Source organism: Labrus bergylta, chromosome 10 (genome assembly GCF_963930695.1).
Source record: "Labrus bergylta chromosome 10, fLabBer1.1, whole genome shotgun sequence".
Taxonomy (NCBI): Eukaryota; Metazoa; Chordata; class Actinopteri; order Labriformes; family Labridae; genus Labrus; species Labrus bergylta.
This window is the reverse complement of record NC_089204.1, coordinates 21,525,399-21,546,600: the sequence shown is the minus strand read 5'-3', so window position 1 is coordinate 21,546,600 and position 21,202 is coordinate 21,525,399. Positions and strand designations below refer to the sequence as shown.

General features: G+C 42.1%; 1 protein-coding gene across 2 annotated transcripts in view; it reads right to left on the bottom strand.

The window, feature by feature from the left end:
* Window positions 1-18,397, bottom strand: part of LOC109981882 (cGMP-dependent protein kinase 1) — an 85,201-nt gene extending 66,804 nt beyond the window's left edge. The window contains exons 1-2 of one of the 2 annotated variants that reach the window (XM_029276825.2): window positions 17,681-18,397; window positions 8,720-8,886 (exon numbers count right to left, since the gene is read on the bottom strand). In XM_029276825.2, coding sequence (XP_029132658.1) covers window positions 8,720-8,886; window positions 17,681-17,937 — 424 coding nt within the window. In that variant the 5' untranslated portion in view covers window positions 17,938-18,397. Of the gene's footprint in view, window positions 1-8,719; window positions 8,887-13,881; window positions 14,931-17,680 lie in introns of those variants that run through there. The other variant, XM_020630864.3, reaches the window with a different exon arrangement.
* Between the last annotated feature and the right edge of the window lie 2,805 nt (window positions 18,398-21,202).

Below are 21,202 nucleotides of genomic sequence, written 5' to 3'. Positions count from 1 at the left end.
ATGAACAGCACCCTGTAAAAACAAACTTTATTTAACATTTTCCACGGGAGAGATTTCAATACTTGTGACTTTTAAAATAGAGCAGGGTGAGAGTTTATTGTCTGAAACAAATTGTCACAAGACGAGATCTGCAAAGATATAAGACGCACCATGTTAACCACAGGGGGCGCCAATTTAGACTAAAACCACAAGTTCCTAATAAGGGATTAAAGGTTGCCAGAAAGTAAATATTTTATTCAGAAACGTTCACATTAATCTTCTTTTCAGGCCTGATGCATCATCAATGATTTCAGTAAAGTGACTATCACATACACATGAACATGGTAGGTATACAGTTAAAGATACGTATCTATATTTCCAACAGGGATGCAAAGATTCTCAAAATAAAAATAAACCATTCGGTACGGTATCCACGGTTCAATGCGCGCTTGTGAATTGCAGGATTTTCGAACTATCTTCCATGCATAGTATTGGCTGGACAGTAGTAGGAAGAGAAAACTGTCAACAAACAATTTACTGTCTGCAAACATTGTTTTACCTAATTAAATGAAAACACTTCCGGAATTTAATATAATGTATGAATTTCACTGTGGACTAGTGTAATGCCATTGTTCAGTGGTTGTGTACGGTCTTACTGTTGTGAAGATGTTGTTAGTGCATGTTTTGTTTCTTCACAGAGACATTGTCTCTCTCTCTCCTGCCCAGGGACTACAGATGTAAATTAGCTTATAGATAACTCTGGTACAGCTAATTGGCTGTACACTGTCCCTGTCCAATAAACAAATAACTAAATTAAATAAATAAATCCGGCCAAGTTTAGTTTCAACTAACAGCAGGCTGTAACGTTACTAACCTGAAGCTACAGATTGTTGTCACACCCAGCTACCAGCTGTTACCTGCATGATAACGGATGAGGTGAGAGTGAAGGGAGTAACAACAAAGCAGCGTTTGAAACAAAGTTACTGTGCTCGATTAAATATGAACGCTTTACGACTTATTCTGTGTGAAATATCTACTCAAACGCTGCCTTATTTTAACTGAGACTATACCAGGAATGTGTTTGAATGGAAAGTTATTTTGCTTAAAAGTAAAATAAAGAAATTGTTTTGGAATAAAACTATAGTCTTTTTTTCTTAACCTCCTTACTGTTCCTGGAAAATTTGTCTAAAACTCCTAACAATGGAATACCAAAAACCCACTCTAACGGCCCAGGCAGTCAGAATCGAACCGAACCAAAAACTGTGACCAAAAAACCGAGGTATGTACTACTGCATCCCTAATTCCCAGAATGTAAGTAAATGTATCTCTTCAGTTCATCACATGCACCTTGTCCATCTATCTTCTCTGCACTCGCTTCTATCTCATCACAGGTGAATGACCACATTTAAGTATCATCTACCTGATCATGACAGTTGTCTTTTGATGTGTGTGTGCGCATGTGTGGGATATGTAAGGTGACTGTTTAAATGTCATTCCAATTACAGACCCTCACCTTTTCCCCCTTATGACACCTTAATAAACCTCCACTGAGGGCCTCATTAAAGTTATCATGAGAGCCGATAGCCTTGAGGACTAGCTATATGTGACTCAATCACGCAGCAGGAATGGTACTGCATGCCATGTTAAGCAAGCAAGTACACACACACACACACACACACACACACACACACACACACACAGAGTCAAATTTTCGTTCGATTGTAGAACAGAGTAGATGAAATTGAGTTCCCCCAAGCAGCCGGTTCACAGCCTGGGTGAGTCTAAGCCTCTGCGGTGGGTTAAGGTTCATTATAAACTACAATTGGCTGCCGTGCAGGGCTGTCAGGATACAATGGGCAGCAGAAGTTGTATCGAGTGTAAGCTACATGCTGTATTCTCTGGGGGCAATCAAACCAAAATCTATGAGCCTCAACATTTTACTTTGCTGCATTAGTTATGTTGCCAGGCAACAAAGCAGTGCAGTGGATTTGTGCACTCACGTTTCAGTAACCCGGTGCATTCTCTGTTTTTATATCAGCTCATTAATATGCCAATATATCATAATAATAATGACTAAGATCAGCGGATAGTTCATTAACAGCGGTGGCTGCGGTAGAAGTAGTGGCTTTAATAAGAGGTTGGAGAAGCAGCAGTAGAAGTGGGAGGAACACCAATTTCTAATTTGCTTTACATATCGTGTCCTTTCGCACCCCTGACACTGAGTCACACTCAGGTGCCCCTGTTGATTACAAACCAGAACTTCGCTCAATATGAGAGAGGAGCCCATCTCCCTTTATGATGCCTCACTGGTCAGTGAGCACGGGGGGCTTCTCTCTGAAGACCTCAGCCGATAGCACAGGGAGAGGATGAATTTTTAAAACTGTGACCGCTGTCAAAATTTCAGACAGAGACATCTATTCATTTGATCTCCAAAAGATTCTTTAAAAAAATGTGTCTGCTCCATTCATGGTCAACTGGTATTATATGTGTTTGGTTTGTCTGAAGCAAGAACTTAATATATTTTCCCCGAGGCTGATGATTCACTAATTAGTAAAAAAAATAAAAAAATAAAAATACAAATAAAACAGAGAATGTTTAGGGGCTCTGGAGATGTGTTTTCATGTCAGGATTTAATAAGTCAGCCTGTTTGGGAGAGAACAAGGTGACAGAGTGGTGATAAGGTGCAAGTAGAAGCTGGAAGGGATTATAACAGGATAAAAGATGCCATGAAATGAAATGTGAACAGACACCTTAGCCTCTCGTTTCCCAGGGCTGTTTATATTTGATTAGAGACACGTGCAAACAGATGAGTGATTGATGCTTACACACACACACAATCATATTTAAGCCAAAGTCTTTAAGTGTCATATCATAAGGATTCAAAAACCACCCAAAGCCATCCATGTAGAAAGACACTAGCATGGAGCCACAGTGGGTAAATATTTCTATTCATTGTTATTCAGAGGTATATCTCAGTAAAGGCTGCAGCAATAAGAAAACGACTGGAGGTTCAGCATGAGCCTCAAAACAGAACACTGTTGGGTCTGTCATTCAGACTTTGAAGGATGGCATTTAAGCCTCACTTCAAACTTCACGTCTTCTTGGAAACATCTGGCCGAATAGTACATTTGCTGTACCTTAATGCAGGTCAAACAAAAAATAATTGGGAACCTATCCAATTTGTGTTGAGAAAATGTCAAACCCCGGGCATTTCTCAAATCCCTCCGAATAGCTCCCCTTGAATAAAAAGGCCTACATTGCATCAGTGGTTGCCTAGAACAGGGAAGCCTGTCAGAGAAGCTGTCAGTGTACCAGGAACACTCGGGGTTTGGAGCTGACTCAAACTGTAACATCACCTCTCCTTCTCCTTACTTTCCTCACATTTCTGTCTGCCCTCCTAGTATACTTAAAAAAAAAAAAAAAAGAAGTAATAAATAAAAAACACACCGAGTGCAGACAGGTGGATCTCCCCTAAGATAAAAAAAAGGAGAATAATAGATAAGTCTGAATCAATATCACAAATGCATGAATCCTCCTGGCCAGACTTTTTTCCCCATTGAATTCACTGACTGAAAGGAAGAAGGCAAAGCAGGAATTTTGGGTGAATATCAAAATATAAATGCACATTTTGCAACAGGATGTCTAGTTTGGGATAGCACTAAAACATCCTGCTGTCATGAATAAGTTGTCAAACTAAATAAATGTCTCCAGTTTCGCTTTATACACCAGACTTTTGTTCTGAGAGACACAGAAATACCGCCCAGCTTTGAACCTTTACATGAACGCAACAAAACCAGTAACCCACCTCAGTTCTGTTCAAATAATGCACAAGTTTGTTTAGCAGCAAACAAATGACTTCACATGAATCTGACTGCAACATCGCTGAAATCAACTCTGCCCTGGCAACTTTTGTTGCATTCTCGACGCCTCTCACATCCCCCATTGTCTGCCTCTTCGCTCTTACTTTACAGGTAAACAAATGAAAGCAAATTAATACAATCTTATTGGTCAGTCAATGGAAATAATCTGTAACAATTTTGGTTACCTATTATTCATTTCAGAAGTTTTATTTCCATGTTGATCCAGCCACCAAAATGTGTTTTCTTTAGTTTAGCTTTCTTAGCATTGACTTCATGTACATTCTTTGTATTTGGTTTTTAGATAACGGAAGGAACAGGAAGTTTGGATTTAAATGGGTCCACAGGATGCTAATAAATGTTTCCATAATTTGTGTGGACCGAATTGTTAAACGATTAACTGGATAAACAAAATGGAAAGTTAATTTATAATGAAATTATTAATTGCGTACCCTTCTAAACATGTTTATTCTCTTATACCTAAAGCTGAAGCTCTAATGAACTTCTGTTTGATAACACAATTAACAATGAGTCATTCCTAATATTTCTCAGAAAAAAGATGCAATAATCATAATTCTTATGTAATAATATGAAACTGATCATATGCTCTTTATGAAGGTTACTGATAATATGCTTTCTATACTGTAGATGTAGGTTTTATCCAAGGCCTAGCATTCATCTAGCAAATCATGAACTCTGTTTTGTCAAGCTAAGGATTACTCAACAGTCTCTTACACCTTGTAACTAGTCACTCCCCCCCCCCGTCTCCTTCTGCAAACTACAAAAAGCGACCCATCGTTATTAACCTTAAACACTTTCAGTAGATTAAGTTGAATGACGACCGTGAAGGAAATCCTGAGGGCTTTACTGTCGAGGAATGACTTGACGGTAATTGGAAGTGATTATATTAGTTATTATTATCATTAGCCACCTGTGCGGGTCTTCGTGAACATCGCTGCCAATCTTCTCATGGCCATGGACACGTGGGCTTTTGCCTCAGTTGCAATCAGTATTTTAAAAGAGGGGCCAGCATCGGTAACGGCCCAGTGGATGTGACCAAGATAATACAAACATTAATTACGGCGGCTACAGCCAAGCAGGCAGCCTCATCATAACAGAGAGCCAGGATCCTTTCTGTTTCTGCTGTTTTGTCTGATCCGTAATTACCAGGTGCATCTTCAACAAAGGCTCAGTACTGAGGTTATTTAACCACTGAAGGGAATACATTTCCTTGAGCTATTTTACTATGGGGAACATAAGTGATCAATATACTCTTATATTTAAAAAGAAAAATGCTTTGTGTTAGGTGAGAAGAATTATGGAACACATTTTTTGCATTGGTGTAGTTTACGTGCGCCTCATACAAATACATGGTGCATAACAAACGGCTTCAGCCCCATGGCAAAACAATAATGATTAGCCTGCCATGTCTCAATAAGAAATGACACCGGTGCCCGAGCACTGAGCACTTCATTTGCGAGGAAAATGACATACAATGTGTGTTTGACATAGCTTGCCGGAGTCAAGACATCCTGTCAGTTTGGATTAAAAAGTCACAGACTGATGGCCTTTATTCACAGTTGGCACATCATCTCCCCTAAGGCTAACGCTTTCAACATTTGTTTTTATATGCAAAACAAGTCCAGGCGGGGTGGGGGGACAGATTGGGTGAAAACTGCAGGCAAGGGACGCCTCGGAGATAGAGAAACAAAAGTGGGAAGTCGACAGAAAGGTGAGTCAAAAAACAGTTAAGTACAAGCCAAATATATTAAATGGAGATGATTTTATGTTGTACCTACCCTCAGGATTCAAAAAGGTTGATATTAATGGCATATGACCACAGTTGAATTGAACACCGTTTTTCCAATTACTCCAGCTCTTTCTTCTATCACTGTCAGACAGGAAATCACCGAGTCCCTCAACAATTACTTCTCTTTACAGATGTGTATCTTTTGTTTCTGTCTTTTTGTTGAGCTCAAGAGGAGCCCATTCATCATGTCCGTGTGACGCTTGTTCATTTGTCACCTAGCATGACGAGTCACCTCTTTTACAGTCGACCTCTCACAGCCACAGAGATTCACCTGCAGCAGGGTCACTGTTTCCAGAATACAGAGCTCCCTGCCAAGGATAAAATAATCTCCTTATTTGTTTCCGCTTTTTATATTGTGGTGGAAAAAAATGAGGATGTGGTTTAACTCATTTCTTTCTTTGGCTGTCAGGGAATTAAAGATATCTTTTATTTTATCCAAGCCTCTACTTCTCTCGCAAAGTTCATGCCGGGTCACTGTTGTTCAGGCCACAGTTGTGCTTTGCATATCATTTGAATTGTTCCAGTTACATGGTTGCCTTTTTACATGTCCGACTTTGCTTATGCTGTTTACAGATAAGATTATTCTTACATCAGGGACAGGTGGTGGTACAAAAAGATCCCTTGCTGAAATAAAAAATAATAATGAAACAACCATCATTCTGCAAAGGAACATTGTGTCTTTCAATGCAAGCAAAATGTACTCAGGTCTGCAGAGAAAATTCCTGAAAAGAATCATCATGCGACAGGTAGGAGCATTTGACTGAAGTGTGAGTGCTCAATATAGCAGGTAAGACAGAGGATTAGAGATAACAGCCCCAGTTGGAGGTTCTTTGAACTGCTAACATCAAGATGCAAACATCCTCACAACTGTTTTTTTTTTCTCACATGAAAAAACACTCTTAAATATTAATATATCCCAAATTTTCAGGGTGAGCTGTATGTGTTAACACCAAACGGCTGAATTTGTCATCCTGTCTCTACCCGCACTTTTTCCAGCCAGCCTCCTGGAAACATTTCTGCATGGGTGAGCTGATGTGAGAGAGCAGGAAATATTCAGTCAAATTAATCATGAGTGAAAGGGGATTCATGTTTTTTTTTCCAGCTCAACAGAATGTTTCTCCACGCTCTTCAGTCGACACTCTGAATATGTCCGATTACTTTCGATTTTACTTGTTACAAGTAAGGTGTCAAAGAATCAGAATGCTGGACTCTGAAGCTTTGTATAGCCATCTTGGATCTCTGCAGCATCTTTTTTTTTTTTTTTAACGTCTTGTCTTGCCTATTGAGTTCCCCCCTCAGGAAACTTCACACTAAGGGACGTGTGAATATGTGAATCAGAAACTCAGAAAGATTTCAGGAGCAGGCCGTCCTCAAATGTTCTACAAATGAACAGGAGTGCATTGGTGATGTCTGCTTTCTAAGCCTGTTAGCAATATACAATTTGCTTTTTAGCTAAATGTAAAGTTAAGCTCAGACTGATGGGACTGTCATTACTTAGAAAGTAGTTGGTCCTTACAATCAGTGGGAATCAATGGAAAAGGTTTTTGAGATCTTTTTAACATTTGGCTGTTACCAGTCTGTACCAGTGATAGTGGACAAACTGGTATTTGCTCCAAAGGCCCTTTAAGTTCAGAATAACAACACTTTTATTGACTTAGACAAACATTTATATTTTTGTCTGTTATACTTCTTTTTAAGTCATTACACTTTCTCTGACAGCAGGGTTCAATTTGATTATAGTTAACAAAACAAAGTAAAAAAAAAGCCCACTGCTGCTGCTGTGGTTGATGTGCCTGAGTCATCTCATTGATACAATAACTTGTAAAGTCACAGTTCATGGACTCCCCTTTAATGGATTTTTTGAATTCAGACCAAGTGACTCACTAGAGACCACATGAAACCAGAAAAGAGTCATAACATTCCTGCTGACGCTCAGAGACGCTGCCCGTCTCTGGAGTCCTCTTACAACTGATACATCTTACCCGTCAAGCAAAGTGCAGAGTATGTTTGTTTTTACAGGATTTCAGATTTGTTGAATAAAACTGAAGCTCTTTTCTTTGCTTTCTTCGGGCAAAAGGGGCTTTCAGAAAGTGTCGAAACAATAACAGCACAATCAACAATCAATATGAGCAATCTTCCCAGTCAAATATTAACCTTTAAATGCCACTGTCTATATATACCAAACAACTAGATTCAAAGCTACTCGCTTTCTTTATTCTCGTCCTCTCTGCCACTGCTCTGACATTTTGTTAAAGTTTAAAGGGAAATAATTCCATCTTGAAACATTTTTAATCCTGATTACGGCCACACTGCCCATGCAGTTGTATGTCCGAGTTAAATGCCAGTTATAGAGGTCTCAAAGGAGAGAAAGCGGCCACTAATAGTAATTGATATGTTCTGCATTTCAATATTTTAATCTGTATTATGTCCGGTAATGTCCTGGTTCACCTCTATATAACGATGGGTTACATTTTGTTCTCAATGGCCGAGGCCATTATCACCGAGGTCAAATCTGTTGTTGGGGACAATGGCTCTTTAAACATTTGATAGCTGTACCTTGTACCACAAATCATGTTGCATAAATGCCCTTCCACAAATCGCATCAGTGACAGAGTGGACATTTTGCTGCTGCTTCTGTTGTTGTTGTTGTCGGTCCTATCATCAGAGCTCTCACACTCAGAATCCTCAATGCTCATTTTTAAAAAAGGGAAAAAGAAAAACCACATGCTGAAACAAAACCGCAAAAAAAAACAATGAGGCAGAAAGGACCCAGTGGGCACACAGCATCTTACAAAATCAAATCAATGGGACAAGAATGAATCATACGGCAGCAGAAAGTTTTCAACCTCTGTTCATCATCTTGCAGAAACCCCATCAATAATGCTGTTTCATTCTTCTCCCGTCATTGTCATGACGCTGCTCTAGGAGCTAGATCTACTTCAACCTCTTTAAAATATTAACAACACATTTCTCTTTGACGTTATTATTTTCTCTCTCTGTTTTTTCGTCACTGATTGGACACATGCTGCTACAGAATACACATTTTTGTTCTCTGTGTGTTTGTGATTTTTACCTTCCATGACGTAGACCAGAGAGCCAACATCGCCCTCTTTAATGATACAGCTGTCCTTTCCATACTCCACAGGGTACATGCAGTCCACGATCTCCTGGATCTGCGACAGCTCCAGGTTCTTCATGAAGTCATTGTCCAAGATGGCCTCCTTGATCAGATCCTTGGACCTGGAGATAAGGGTAAATACAAAGATCAGACCACAGCTGAACAACCTCCATCATCCTACGGCGTAGACATTTCTCCATTGTAGGGCACGATGAGCAAATTTAAAACAGATCATAAATAACTCTAGAAAAGCTGAAATCCAAATATTCTCAATGAAACAGAGAGGCATGTTGACCTGCTCGACAGTTAGTTAGTCTCACTCAAACTCCACTGTAGCTTTTCTAAAACCATATCGTAATTTTAAAGTGTCAAGGTGAAACCTTTTTAGCCTCTACGAATGCTTCAACCAGTCAATAAACAGCAAACCCCGTGCCGAATGGAAGGAGATTATTTCCATTCTGGGAGGCTACTCTGAAAGCTAAATCGGCCTTCAGCCTTTATAGTCATTAGGGCGTGCAACAGGTAAGTATTTTTGCAGTGACCATTCTTTAAAGGGTGAGAACATAATTTACTTTAAAGCTAATGTGCAGCCGTAAAGATAGAGCGCGGCGCACATGGATGGAGCGCTCTGTCAAGTGGACTAAAAGCATAAGCGGGGCAAATGGAATTATGAAAAGGGACATTCTATATAAATTAGCATTTGAATCAATAAGTACGTACACATATATTGAGGAGAGACATTTGTTCTTAAAAGGTGGATACGTGCTGACAGCAAGACAGACAGCTGAGGTTGAAACCATCAAAGGAAGCAACCATCTGCTCCTCATAGACACAAAAAGAGTCAGAAAACATCTGACCAGATTCTGATCAGTGAGTCTAAATTACGCATTTATTGAAGAATGTCATCACCAGAGTGAGAGTCCTGCTTTCAGCAGAGTGTCAGCTGGATGAATGAGGTTAATAATATGTATCAAGGTTAATCCAACAAGGAGTCCCCTTCTGCTGAGAAGTGGAGCTTAGATACCCTATTTTATAAAACAGACAGAAAGTGCTCTCCATCCCCGATGGCAGGCACTGGTGGTGAACTGCCTCTTGCCTTTTCATGCTCCGTGCCCTTTTCAAAAGCTGTTCACCTGAGGAGCTCATAGCTGAAAAGAACAAATAACCTGCAGGGCTTTTATGAAGCAGTGCTCCCAACACACACACAGGCTGTCTGTGCCCTGCTGCCAGCCTGCAGCAGCGTCCCACACAAACCGCACAGCGACGCAAACAGAGCTTCAAGCGCCCAAAAAAAAACGTCAATGTGTGCCATGATGGAATATCAGCAGTGCCCAGAGATTTGATTTTTAGATTGATCTACTGAGCAGTTTGCTTATGTCTGGAAAAGCACCCAACTTTTAAGGTCACACAAACGGGTAGACATTAAATCTAGAGACGCGTTCTCAAATCTGCCGAGTGTGGCTCCTTCAGATGAAAATTGCCAAAACCAGTGAGCGATGCCAATCTCGACACACGGACACACATTTTTTTTTTTTTAAATGTAAAAACGGACACAAAAATACAAGTTCCAACCTCGGCCACGATCCTCAGATCAGTCAAGTGCATCATTTTAACACCATTGACTCAATGAGTTTTTTGTTTGAGTTTGAAATGGCGTGCTAAAATATCAGCAGTGTGGTTATAATCTGTGTTTTAGCATTCAGCAGCCTGATGAATTTTCAATTAAGGTTTCAAAGCCTTTGAATCCCAAAACAGCTTAGCCTTTCTTCCTTGACAGCCGTGATACTTGTGGATGAAAGTGAGGAGCTAAATAACTTAGGAGTGCCTTTAGTTAGCTGTCACAGTCTGTGGTGGAGAAACAGATTCACTTAACTCTAAAATAAACATAAAAGAAGCACAAACCAGGACAGCCAGTGTTGTCTCACTTTGGTTTGTCAGAGATGATTCTGAAATAATATGTCTTGGTTGATTGACCATTTTCAGGTCAGGACAAAACTATATTTATTTTTCTCCCTTGGAGGGTTGTGTATCAAGACAGTTTGTTCTGATAGAAGCAAAATAATCAGAGACTTTTGTTTGTGGATCTGTATTTTTAAATTTTGGGGAACTAAATATATCATTTAATCTTTTATTGTGATTTATTTTGGGGCTTTTTGTGCATTTACTGTAAAGGTAGGACAGTGGATAGAGTCAGAAATCATGGAGAGAGAGAGGCGGGAAAGACATGTGGGAAAGGAGCCACAGGTCAGATTCAAAAACTGGTCCGCCCGCTTGGAGGACGACATTTAACGATGTCAGAAAGATAAACATTAAACCTCCACAGTGGTTTTATTTGATTCATACCTGATGGTACCCTCCAGTTTGTTTACCAGCAGAGTAACCAGGATGAGCCAACGGTTCCTCAAGAGGAATTTGTTATTCTGCCCATCACATGTAAGTAACTCCTGGGAACTAAGCAGAGTAGACCGAGGTGTTGTTTCTATTCTAAATTACCCCACAATCTATACTAATTATCTCTCCTTTCTTTGCATTGCAGTACCTGCTTTAGATTTTGTGCTGACATCCTTAGTTAGCCGTTATAAAGCTCTGAGGTGCTTTTTGTGTTGTTCCTCTCCGAGTTTGTGATGTCTTTATATAAATAAGTTCATGCCGCGCAAACAGGTCATAAACTTAACAGGAACAAATTGTAAATCAATTATTCCCCAAAAGCTGACCTCCACTCCTCAAGACTGAGCCTCAATGACCCCGTTTCTGTTAAACTTGCACCCAGGAGACTTTAAAACCCTCATCTGGACCTCCCGACTAGAGCCTGTGAGGGCCAAGTCTTCCAACCAGACTCTTTAAAAAACATCTGCCTTCCTTTCCTTTGTAAGGATGATATATTTGCCTTCATCCAGCAGTGAACTTTGGGGCTGAGCAAGTTCAGCTTTCCTTAAAAGGAGAAAATATGCTCTTTTAGGAGGAAAAAAAAAGACAAGGGGTGGCAGAAAAGTGGGAGAGGCTAACGGAAACAGGAGGCAGACGGAGGGAGAGCGTATGTGTAAGGAACGCTTGATGGGCCTCGTAAAGAAGATAAAGTGGGTGAAAATGAAAGAAAAATATAAACATTCAAGACTAATCCGACAGGCATTGCACAACACTTCAATAACCAAAACAAAGGGATAAAGTGACAGAGCTGTTGTTACCCCATGAGAGTGTTTTATGAATAAATAAAAGAGAAATAGAAACCCCCGTTAAATAAACCGAGGAATCACTAAAGTTTACGACAGAAAAACAAAAGTAGATTCACATTAATTGCTCTATATCTTGTGGAAAAAACATGAACATCTGCAAGTTGCTCAATCACAGATGTCCAAACAAACTGAATTATGATAAAACATTTTCAAATAAGAAAACAGCACCTAGACAGGCCGAGGTCATTTGCATTCGTCTGTCTGCCTTTCAATCGTATTTTTATGCATGAGCTTATTAAAAAGAGAGATATTGAACGAGAATGTCATCCTCTGCTTGATAGAGAGTGTGAAAAGCTGTAATCGAGCGGTTCTGACGGAAGTGTAAACCCTCTTCTTGTAGAAACAAGTACCATTTTAGAGGGCTTGTGAAGTTTTTTTTCCTTCAATTTCCCTGTGAGCATTATCATCAGTCATGCCAAGTTTAAAGAACTTTCCGTTCCAAAGCTTAAAGCACCATTTTTATGACCATTCTTGACAATGTTTGCATAGAACGCTTCAACGGATGAGACGTCACACTCTTCATGGAGAGTCTGAAAAATTAAAAAAAAAAAAAAAATACCAATCAAAGTTGATTTGTTTTTGTTTTTTCCCGTCAAGGTCTAGCTTAAAGCCTCTTAGGGAAATCTCTAAATGGGGATAGGTGGGTGATGGTTAGCATGATAAAATTTATTCTCCCTTGTGTTTTACTCACCTGCTAGTCCAAACCAACATCCAAGGTTTCCTAATTATTTAACAACAACGAGATGAAGAAGACAGCACAAAAGCAGTGTTCCCCCCTCCAACACACTGATCCGACAGGAATAACAAAGACTAACAGCCCTTTTCTGCTCAGGTGAAAAATCCCCTTCGTTTTTTTGAATGGTCTTTGATGAAATCCTTGGAGCTTTGGTTGGTTACCTGTCGACAGAATAATGAAATTCATCTGACGTATCTTCAAAGTCCAAAAACAACCACTACGAGAACAGAGACGTTTCCCAACACAATACAAACAAAAACAGAAGTAATTACAGTATTTGAAATTAAACACACTACACCCTCCTTTATGTTGAACGGCTTGACTGTCCCACTGTGCATTTCGCAGCTGTGGCAGTGGAAAATGTATTGATTTATATTCAATACATCCACTGTGCTCCAGGAATGAAGAGCAAACAGTCTTCCTGTACACCAGGGGGGTAATAAGCAGCGTATTGATCCATCAAATCACAACCTTAAAGTTTGAACCCAACAGCCGGATGGATTATTTCCCAACAGAGCGCTATTTTTGTGCCAGTGTTTGGTTGGAGAGGCAGACCTCTTGTTGCACACACACAAGTTAAGCAAAGGTTTACTAGAGAGAGCGAGAAGAGAGAGCGAGAGAGAGCATCTCCAGACAAATCTAAAGGTAATCATACCTCTTTCAGAATCTCCGCTTGTAAAAAGTAGACAGTGGTTCATTACTCAGAGCTGCCACCAACACTTCACTAACCTATAATTTCCAATCAGTGGTTGACATTCAGTTCTCTCTCATCTTAACCAGTTGATATAACCAGTTGATATAGGCTGACATGATCGACCCTTTAATCACTGGGCTGCAGATAATCTTATCGATAACTGTGATCAGTGACAGCTTCCTGACATTGTTTTCTCTCACTGTATAGTTGACTGGCATTATATCACGTTGTCGTCATATCCGAAATGTGTGCGTGTGTTTGTGTGTGTGTTTGTGTACGTGTGTGCCGCGTGTTCATCCATATGTGCTACAGGTGTCGTACCTGCTGCGCCAACAGAAAATTACGCACAAGACAGAGAGGTGTCAACACAATGAATGAACTCACTCATAAGGCAACATCAAAACATTCTAATTATTTAAAGTTGATACTGTGCGTGCATCATTTGGACACCTACTGTGGGCTTTTGGGGTAGAACGGTAGGGTGACATGGCTAAGTTCCTGGATGTCGAAGGCGGTAGGTTCGCCGGAAATCGCCTGCCTCTTGGTGCGCTGCTGCTCGTGCAGATCGTTCTGCTTGTGGACCTGCCGGGTCGCCGGCTTGATAACGGAGCGGTATTTGTCCAGCTCAGTCTGTAGTTTCTGTATAAGCTCGTCCTTCTGGTCGAGCTCTAGTTCCAGCTCGTCGATGAGTGCGTCCCTCTGGCGCAGCTCCTCGATCTTCTCCTGTAGCGCGTACTGGAGGTCGCGCAAGGTGCCCATTTCAGTTGGCAGGCGACAAGCGACTCCCCTGTAAAGTTTATCGAAAGGTATGCAGCCGAGTCTTTATCCTCGCTCCTCTACCACGCTGCTCGTAAACTTTACCCGGCATGAACGGCTTCAGAGGATGCAGCCCCTGTCTCTCCTGAGGTGGGGGGGGGGGATTCCTCGCTGCTGCCCGTCACCTGCGGCTGTTGGGAAGCGGAGGTATGTTCGCTGGTTACCGCGATCGCCAAGGTGGAAGCGTGTCAGCCACAATTAAGCAAAGTTTGCCCCCTCTCTCTCTCTCTCCCTCTCTCTCTCTCTCCCTCTCTCTCTTACTCTCTCTCCCTCCCTTGGTGGTGTGACAGCGGAGGACCGTCCTCCCCGAGTGCGTCAGGCTGCGACCCGAAGAGAGCGCATGGCGAGGAGGGCGCCTACAGGAATCTGTGGCACAGTGCAGTCTGCCACTCCAGAGAGAGCGCCGCGCTCCTCTCCTCTCGTCATGAATAATGGACTCAGTCTGGAAGCAACCATGTCATCGTACCTCACCTATACACTCGCCCTCAGGCTGCTGAGTTACAAATAGATGAGCGCTGGAGCCTTAAATGGAGGCTGGAGGTGATGGAAACTTAACGAACCTCATTGTAAAAAAAAAATAAGCAATGCGTTTTTCCATTTGCTGAGATGAGGCTATGCTGCTGGAACCGGTAGGGTTGCTCACATGTGGTTAAAGCACAGCATTTCAAGATATCTCAACATAGTGTGTCTCCAAATGAATGCTTAAAGTCAAATGATGCTATGGTTGAATTAAAAAAAAGGAAAGGAGGACAATTTCTTTCTTTTTTTTTTTTTTAAATCTCTGCTAAGCAACTTTTGATGAATGTCCACTTGAGCAGAAGTCCAAGCATTATTTAAGTATTGAGTGGTATGATATAATAGAGCCACAATAGTGCTTTATAAGGAAAGAATGGATGAAAATAAGAAATCAACTTTTCCAAAAGCCCTGCCAAACAAGTGCAGTAAGTAAAGATGCTAAAGGCAAACACGAGAGATAATCTTGCAGACTGTCAAACAGAAGCAGCAGTAGGAGCCATGACGCCTCTGAGGCTCACGACTCTCCACAGCAGCTTCACATTCCTCATCTAATCATGTGTTGCGTTCTGTTGTGTTGTGTTGTGTTGTGTGCACACTCTTCACTGCTGGTGTCTGTCCACAGTATCCCATTGAGTCATCTGAGGCTCAGAGAGCACCATTTGGCCTCATGCGCTCTGGACAAACTCATCGGAGGATAAACTGCCAAGGACAATCTGATATGAGGAGTTAGAACAGTTATTACTGTGCAGAGCGGATGAAGAGTCACAGGCTGAGAGAGAGAGAGAGAGGACAACAGGGAAGGGGGATATGGTGGCTGCAGCTGGGAGGACAGGTGTTGTTGGTGTGGTGAGGGAATAAAAAGCATCTTTTCGTGACAGAGAAGCATGTAAACAAGCCTGAAACGAGACAGCTGGTCCACTAAAAGGGCACAGCTGCCCTCTTGTGGTGGGTTTATGCAGCTACTCAGGCAAACAACAACAAGGTGGGATGCCTCTGCTCTGCACATCACTTAATGTTGCTGTGTTTTTTTCATTTCTTCAGTGAATGGCTGATTTATGTTTAATACTTCAGTTACTGACAAGTACAGCAATACTGGGTGCAAAAAGAAAAGAATGCACATAAATGGTGTATGAAAGACTCGATACATTTAGCTCTATTTCACTGGAAAAGAATGTTCAGTTTAGACATTACATAAACAGCTTTATATGTTGCCTCCTAAAACAATTCGATTCCCTGAGCTTTCTTCTAAATCGTAGCTTCCTAAAGCCAGTGCAGCCTCTCTCCTCCGAGCTAATTAAACACCGTCATCTTTTCTTTTATCGCTGTCAAGGGAAGGGCACAGGGCACAAAGCTCGAGCAGAAGCAAACTTTCCTTCGTATCAGGAAAAACGGAGGTGCCTGGAGATGTCTGCCTCTCTCCAGTCTAGTCAATGTTGCATCCCCACATCCTCCCTTCATCAAAAAAAAAAAAGGCCCTCCCACATGCCCTTCAAAGCCCCTCTGAGCTTTAGATTTCACCTCTCTACCCATCCAGCTCAGCCCTTTTCCTATGCAGATCAATAGAAACAGGATCCGTTGCTTCATGCTGCGGTAATCTGATGAGCGAGAGCGGTCTGCTGGCTGGTGCCACGTCCTGACTCTAATGGGGGTGGGGGGGTCATACCGCTTCTGACCCCACGGCGACCCAGGTGTAGGCGCTTTGTCCAGACACACCGGCGCACAAAGGGCGATCACGTCATTTCAACGCTGCCTTTCTCAACTGTACACAAACAGGTTCACTTCTGTCTCAGTGCACAGTGAATGTGCACATGTGATTGATTCCTCCACTACAGGCCCATTCAGGCACTTCAGAGTGTCTCATCAGCTGACGCGTCATTGGACCATTTTCACAATGAACCCCGGTCATACAGAAAGGTCGATGAAAGATGAAGCCCATTTTTATCGGGAGTCTTGCTCATTTCTGGCGATTTCTTCATGAACCTGCAGCCATTCATGACTTTGACACCTCATACTCGAGTGTCCTTCTTGTTTCTCACCATGAGAACGTTTTTTGGGGACTTTTGTGCTTGTTTGAGGACAAACTGAGCATCACTGAGAGCAAACGAGGACCTGTCCTGTCAACAGCTTATCACTTAAAGTGAAGAATAGAAATTGTAGATTAGTTTGTTGAATAACCCAAAAGCTTCTGAGTTAATAATGTGGTAGAGAACATGGAGAGGATTAAAGATATAATTCAGAGGTGGTGAAACTTTTTTAAGGCAGAATGGAGCTAACACTTGAAATAAATGCAAAGTGTAAGAAACTGATTGATGCCCACGTGAAACCCTCAGACTTGGTACGAGCACATTGTGAGGCTAAAACGAGCACCTAAAGGTGATGAAGGAAGCATATGGTCAAACAAAGCGTTTTCTAATGGAGTATTAAATATCCTCAGACATGCACTTCGGGTCCTCAGCGTCCAGCTACTAAAAGCCAATAATGCATCGCACTTCCTCCTGTCTGCGTCCCGTGGGACCTCCGTGATGGATCTGATCAATTAGGAGCCTCTTTCTGATGCTCGCCGTGGAGCTGCGTCATCGCCCCCCACCCCCAAAGAATGAAAGTGCTTCTCCATTCATGACAAAAAAAAACGTCTCCATCTCCCATTTAGAAGAAGGGAAAAAAAAGCAAAGCGAAAAAGAGAGAAAACAGGCAGAAAGTGAAGCTTTTTGGAGGCAGGACGCGGAAGTGTTGCAAGAACATGAGTGTGTGGAGTTACTTTAAACACGTGTACGCCCATATTCAAGCACATTTGGAGTTCACAGAGTTATCGTTTCGACCCATTCATGACAGGCCATTTTCTTCCGTTGGTGGAAAGCAAAACAGTCAGAAAGATGTTTTTAGAGTACTGGACACATAAAGTAGCGCTCAAACATTCTTACCAGTCGGACTTGGCATATTTCCGAAACGCCTGCCGTGACAGGTCCTGGTGCGTCTGCGGCTCCGCGGAGATGCCCTGCGCCCTGCGGGTCCTCGGTCCAATAAGTTGAGCACTGGGCAGAACAGACTGACATTTGTGTAATTTCCTCTTCAGTTCTTGGATCTCGTCTTCTCGGTCCGCCAGTCGCCTCTCCAGGTCCCGTATCCTCTCCTCCTTTAACAGCAGGATCTTGGCAAAGTCGTCCTCCAGGTCACTCATGTTGAAAATCTTAAAAACGCGTCAAAAACTTTGCAGCGATTCTCCGCAAACACGATTGTAAATAACTCCAAAGCACTCGCACAGGTTGCGAAGACGGGGCACAAATCCACCCCACTCTCTAAATGCGCGCAGGATGATGATGCTCCGAGTATCCCCTTCACTGCCCACTTGTTTATTTCAGAAGAAAGGAAAGAGGAAAGCGGTGTTTAACGCCGGGAAGCGGGCGGCTGATAGAGCAGCGCTACGCTACAGTCCAGCAAACCTCCGGGGAGCCGCTGATGATCCTTCATTGAGAAACCAATTACAGCAGCTCTTCCTCTCCGAGGACGCGGGCTGGGCACTAAAAGAGCCGAGACAACTCCTGTAGTTCACCGCCTCTCACACTGCAAACACACCACAGAGGAGGAAGCCCAGCGCTGCTGCTGCTGTCAAATATTTGTTTACCATCTATCTGCTGCGTTTGAGCGACTAAACCCACATCACCTCCCCGACCTATTGCGAAAATCAATTGTCCCGCATTAGCTCTAACGCCACAGGACGGTGTGATGGGCTGTAGCTTGTTTGTAATGTTCACATTTCACATGTGCAGTGAGCACACATCGGTGAAGTGATGCGTAAAAGTAATCTCCCTATAAGGCTAATGACCTTTGTGTGCTGGTGATTTGTTCCTGAGGTTGAACATCAGTTTAAGTTTGCAGATTTATTCGTTTTATGTGCATGTTGTTTGGAGGATTGTACTTTTGTTTGTATTCATGATGGTCCAATCTGAACTGAACACAAAGTTTGGTGACAAAACATAATCATCCAATCCAATACAGCAAAACAATCAATTAAAAACCGAAGAAGAAGATCGAAGAAACACACAACCCCAAATTTATCTTCTGAAGTAATTAAGAAAAAGAAAAAAATGTCATCCAATCCATATCAGCAAATAGAAATCCTCCAGGTAATATTTTTCCCTAAAAGAATTTAACCGTAAATAGTTATTCAATCAAATTCAGCAGCAAAAAACAGAAATCAACCAATACAAATCAGCAACAAAAAAAACATGTGAAATATCACCCAATACATTTAAGTAAAAAATGTAATGTAAGATTAATATTCAGTCCATTCATGAAAACATTTTTTTATTCTAATAATAATCAATCCTGAACTTAAAAGCCAATCAACAAAAACGAGTCATCCTATCTCATTCAGCAAAATATAAAATCTGTCAAATGAACTCGGATGTACTCAGACAGGAAAAGGGTGATTCATAGCTGCAGAAGATTATTAGGCGATTACCGTATTCAGCTAACATAAAGTAATTACATAACAGTAGTGTACTGATTGGTCTAATCAGTAATTGCATCCTATGGCAACAACTCTAACTTTCATCATTAACATGCTGCACAGACTGAAGAGGAACAGTAATACATCATCAGCTCTTTCTCTCTCTCTCTGTAATATTAATCTCTGAGCCCAGACAGTCATTTCTATGCACCATTTTTCATTCTGCTGCCTAAATCTGTTTCAACTCAATGAATTCATTGAGGGGAGAAAAGGGAGCTCTCGGGCGCTGGGGGGGATGTTTCATTAAGATTCTGAGTTAAAAATAGTGTGAACAGATCTTCCCTTTGCTGCGGTGGTTCAACAAAACCTCACCCTTATCTGCTTATCACATTCTTATTATTCCAACCGTCTCTTGTAGAGTTAGAGATGGATGCCTGTTGTTAGAAAGTGTGGCTGTATCGGTGTGTGTTTGCGCAGTTTTATTACACTTTATCGACTTTTGTCTTTCCTCTTTCACCGTGCAGCTCTTCAGATACATCTCAGGGGACAGTATCACAGTGCTAACGGGTTGTAAGTCTTGTGTAAACTCTCACCTGGCCTCTGTTATCAGGTGTGGATTGTTGTTATGGTTCTCATCCTGAAGCACAAGCTCTTCTTTACTGTGGTTTCTGAGTCTCTAAGCTACATGTTCTGCAGTAATTGTAAGCGGCAAAGTGAATGCAATCAGCATTGAAAGACGAGGTGAGGATCGGGGGTCGTGCTGTTATCAATGTGGAAAACAGTGATCGATTAATTATGTATGCAGCAGACACTGTGCCCATTATGAGAGTGGTAAATTAAGTGTCACCTTCAGAGACCCTGTCCAAAGCTGAAAAAGCACTACTCGTGCTCAAGGAAAGGGCATTCATGCATTCGGACAAAAAGATGCAGAATATCATCAATTCGTTTTGCATTAAAATGTGTTTGATCTTATGGTGTTATCACAATCAATACCCCTTATCAATGTGTGGACATATACGTGCCTATTACATCATCTCAATGGCTCTGTCAGCATCAGGGGTTTAAAGGCTGCTTCTGTGTTGTCCTCTTGTTACTATTCCCATGTTTACACACACTGAGTAATGCTGCACTACCAGTTTCAGCCTGTGTTGTCTGAGCACTGCACGGGTCATCTCCCCTGGATGTTGTGGGTGAGGTAATGGACGCCAAAGTTAACCTTACAGCATGCAGAGATAGGCGCTCTGAGTGCACATGAGAGTGGACGTACACAGGCGCCATTAGGGTTCATGACCGCTGGCTGAGTCCATCTGTGCTGTAACCATGGGGTTCATATCGCCATCTTTGCAGTGTTTTCGAAAAGCATCTCCCTGCAGAGAAAAAGCCGGTGCCCTCTCTCGGTTCGCCTAAGGGACAGATCAGCTTACGGAAGAAAAGAGGGCAGACATTAGTCACTGTTTTCCTGTAATACACTCTCTCTCTCTCACACACACACACACAGAAGAAGAAACACAGAGAGGTATCTTGGGTATACCCAGACAAATGCTTGTGCATCATTATCACCCACGCACACGCTTGCATACAAAGATTTATGTAACCATTCTTAAAGCTAAAATCCCAGCAGATGCTCAAACATAATCATGCTAGTGTCCCCTATGGAAACTGTAGAGGGGATTACTGTAAGTGTAGGAGAGGTATGTTGCTACGTCTCTGGAGAATCTCCACCCCTTGAGCCCCTGATGTCTTTGATACCACATCTGACTGTGCTCTCGATGTCTCCGCTGCCGTCCCAGTGAGACTCCACCAGCTGGCCTCCTGCCTGGGCCTGCCGTCCCAGGAGAGCTGGGGATGAGCGCTGGGAGGTGAAAGGCAGAGAGAGAGGCATCACGAGGAGAAGGACGAGAGAGAGAGAGAGAGAGAGAATGCTTTAGGCCCGGCCCAGGGCGAGCTATTTCTGAGCCTCCCCAGTCCCATAAAAACTTAGAGCCAATCCTGC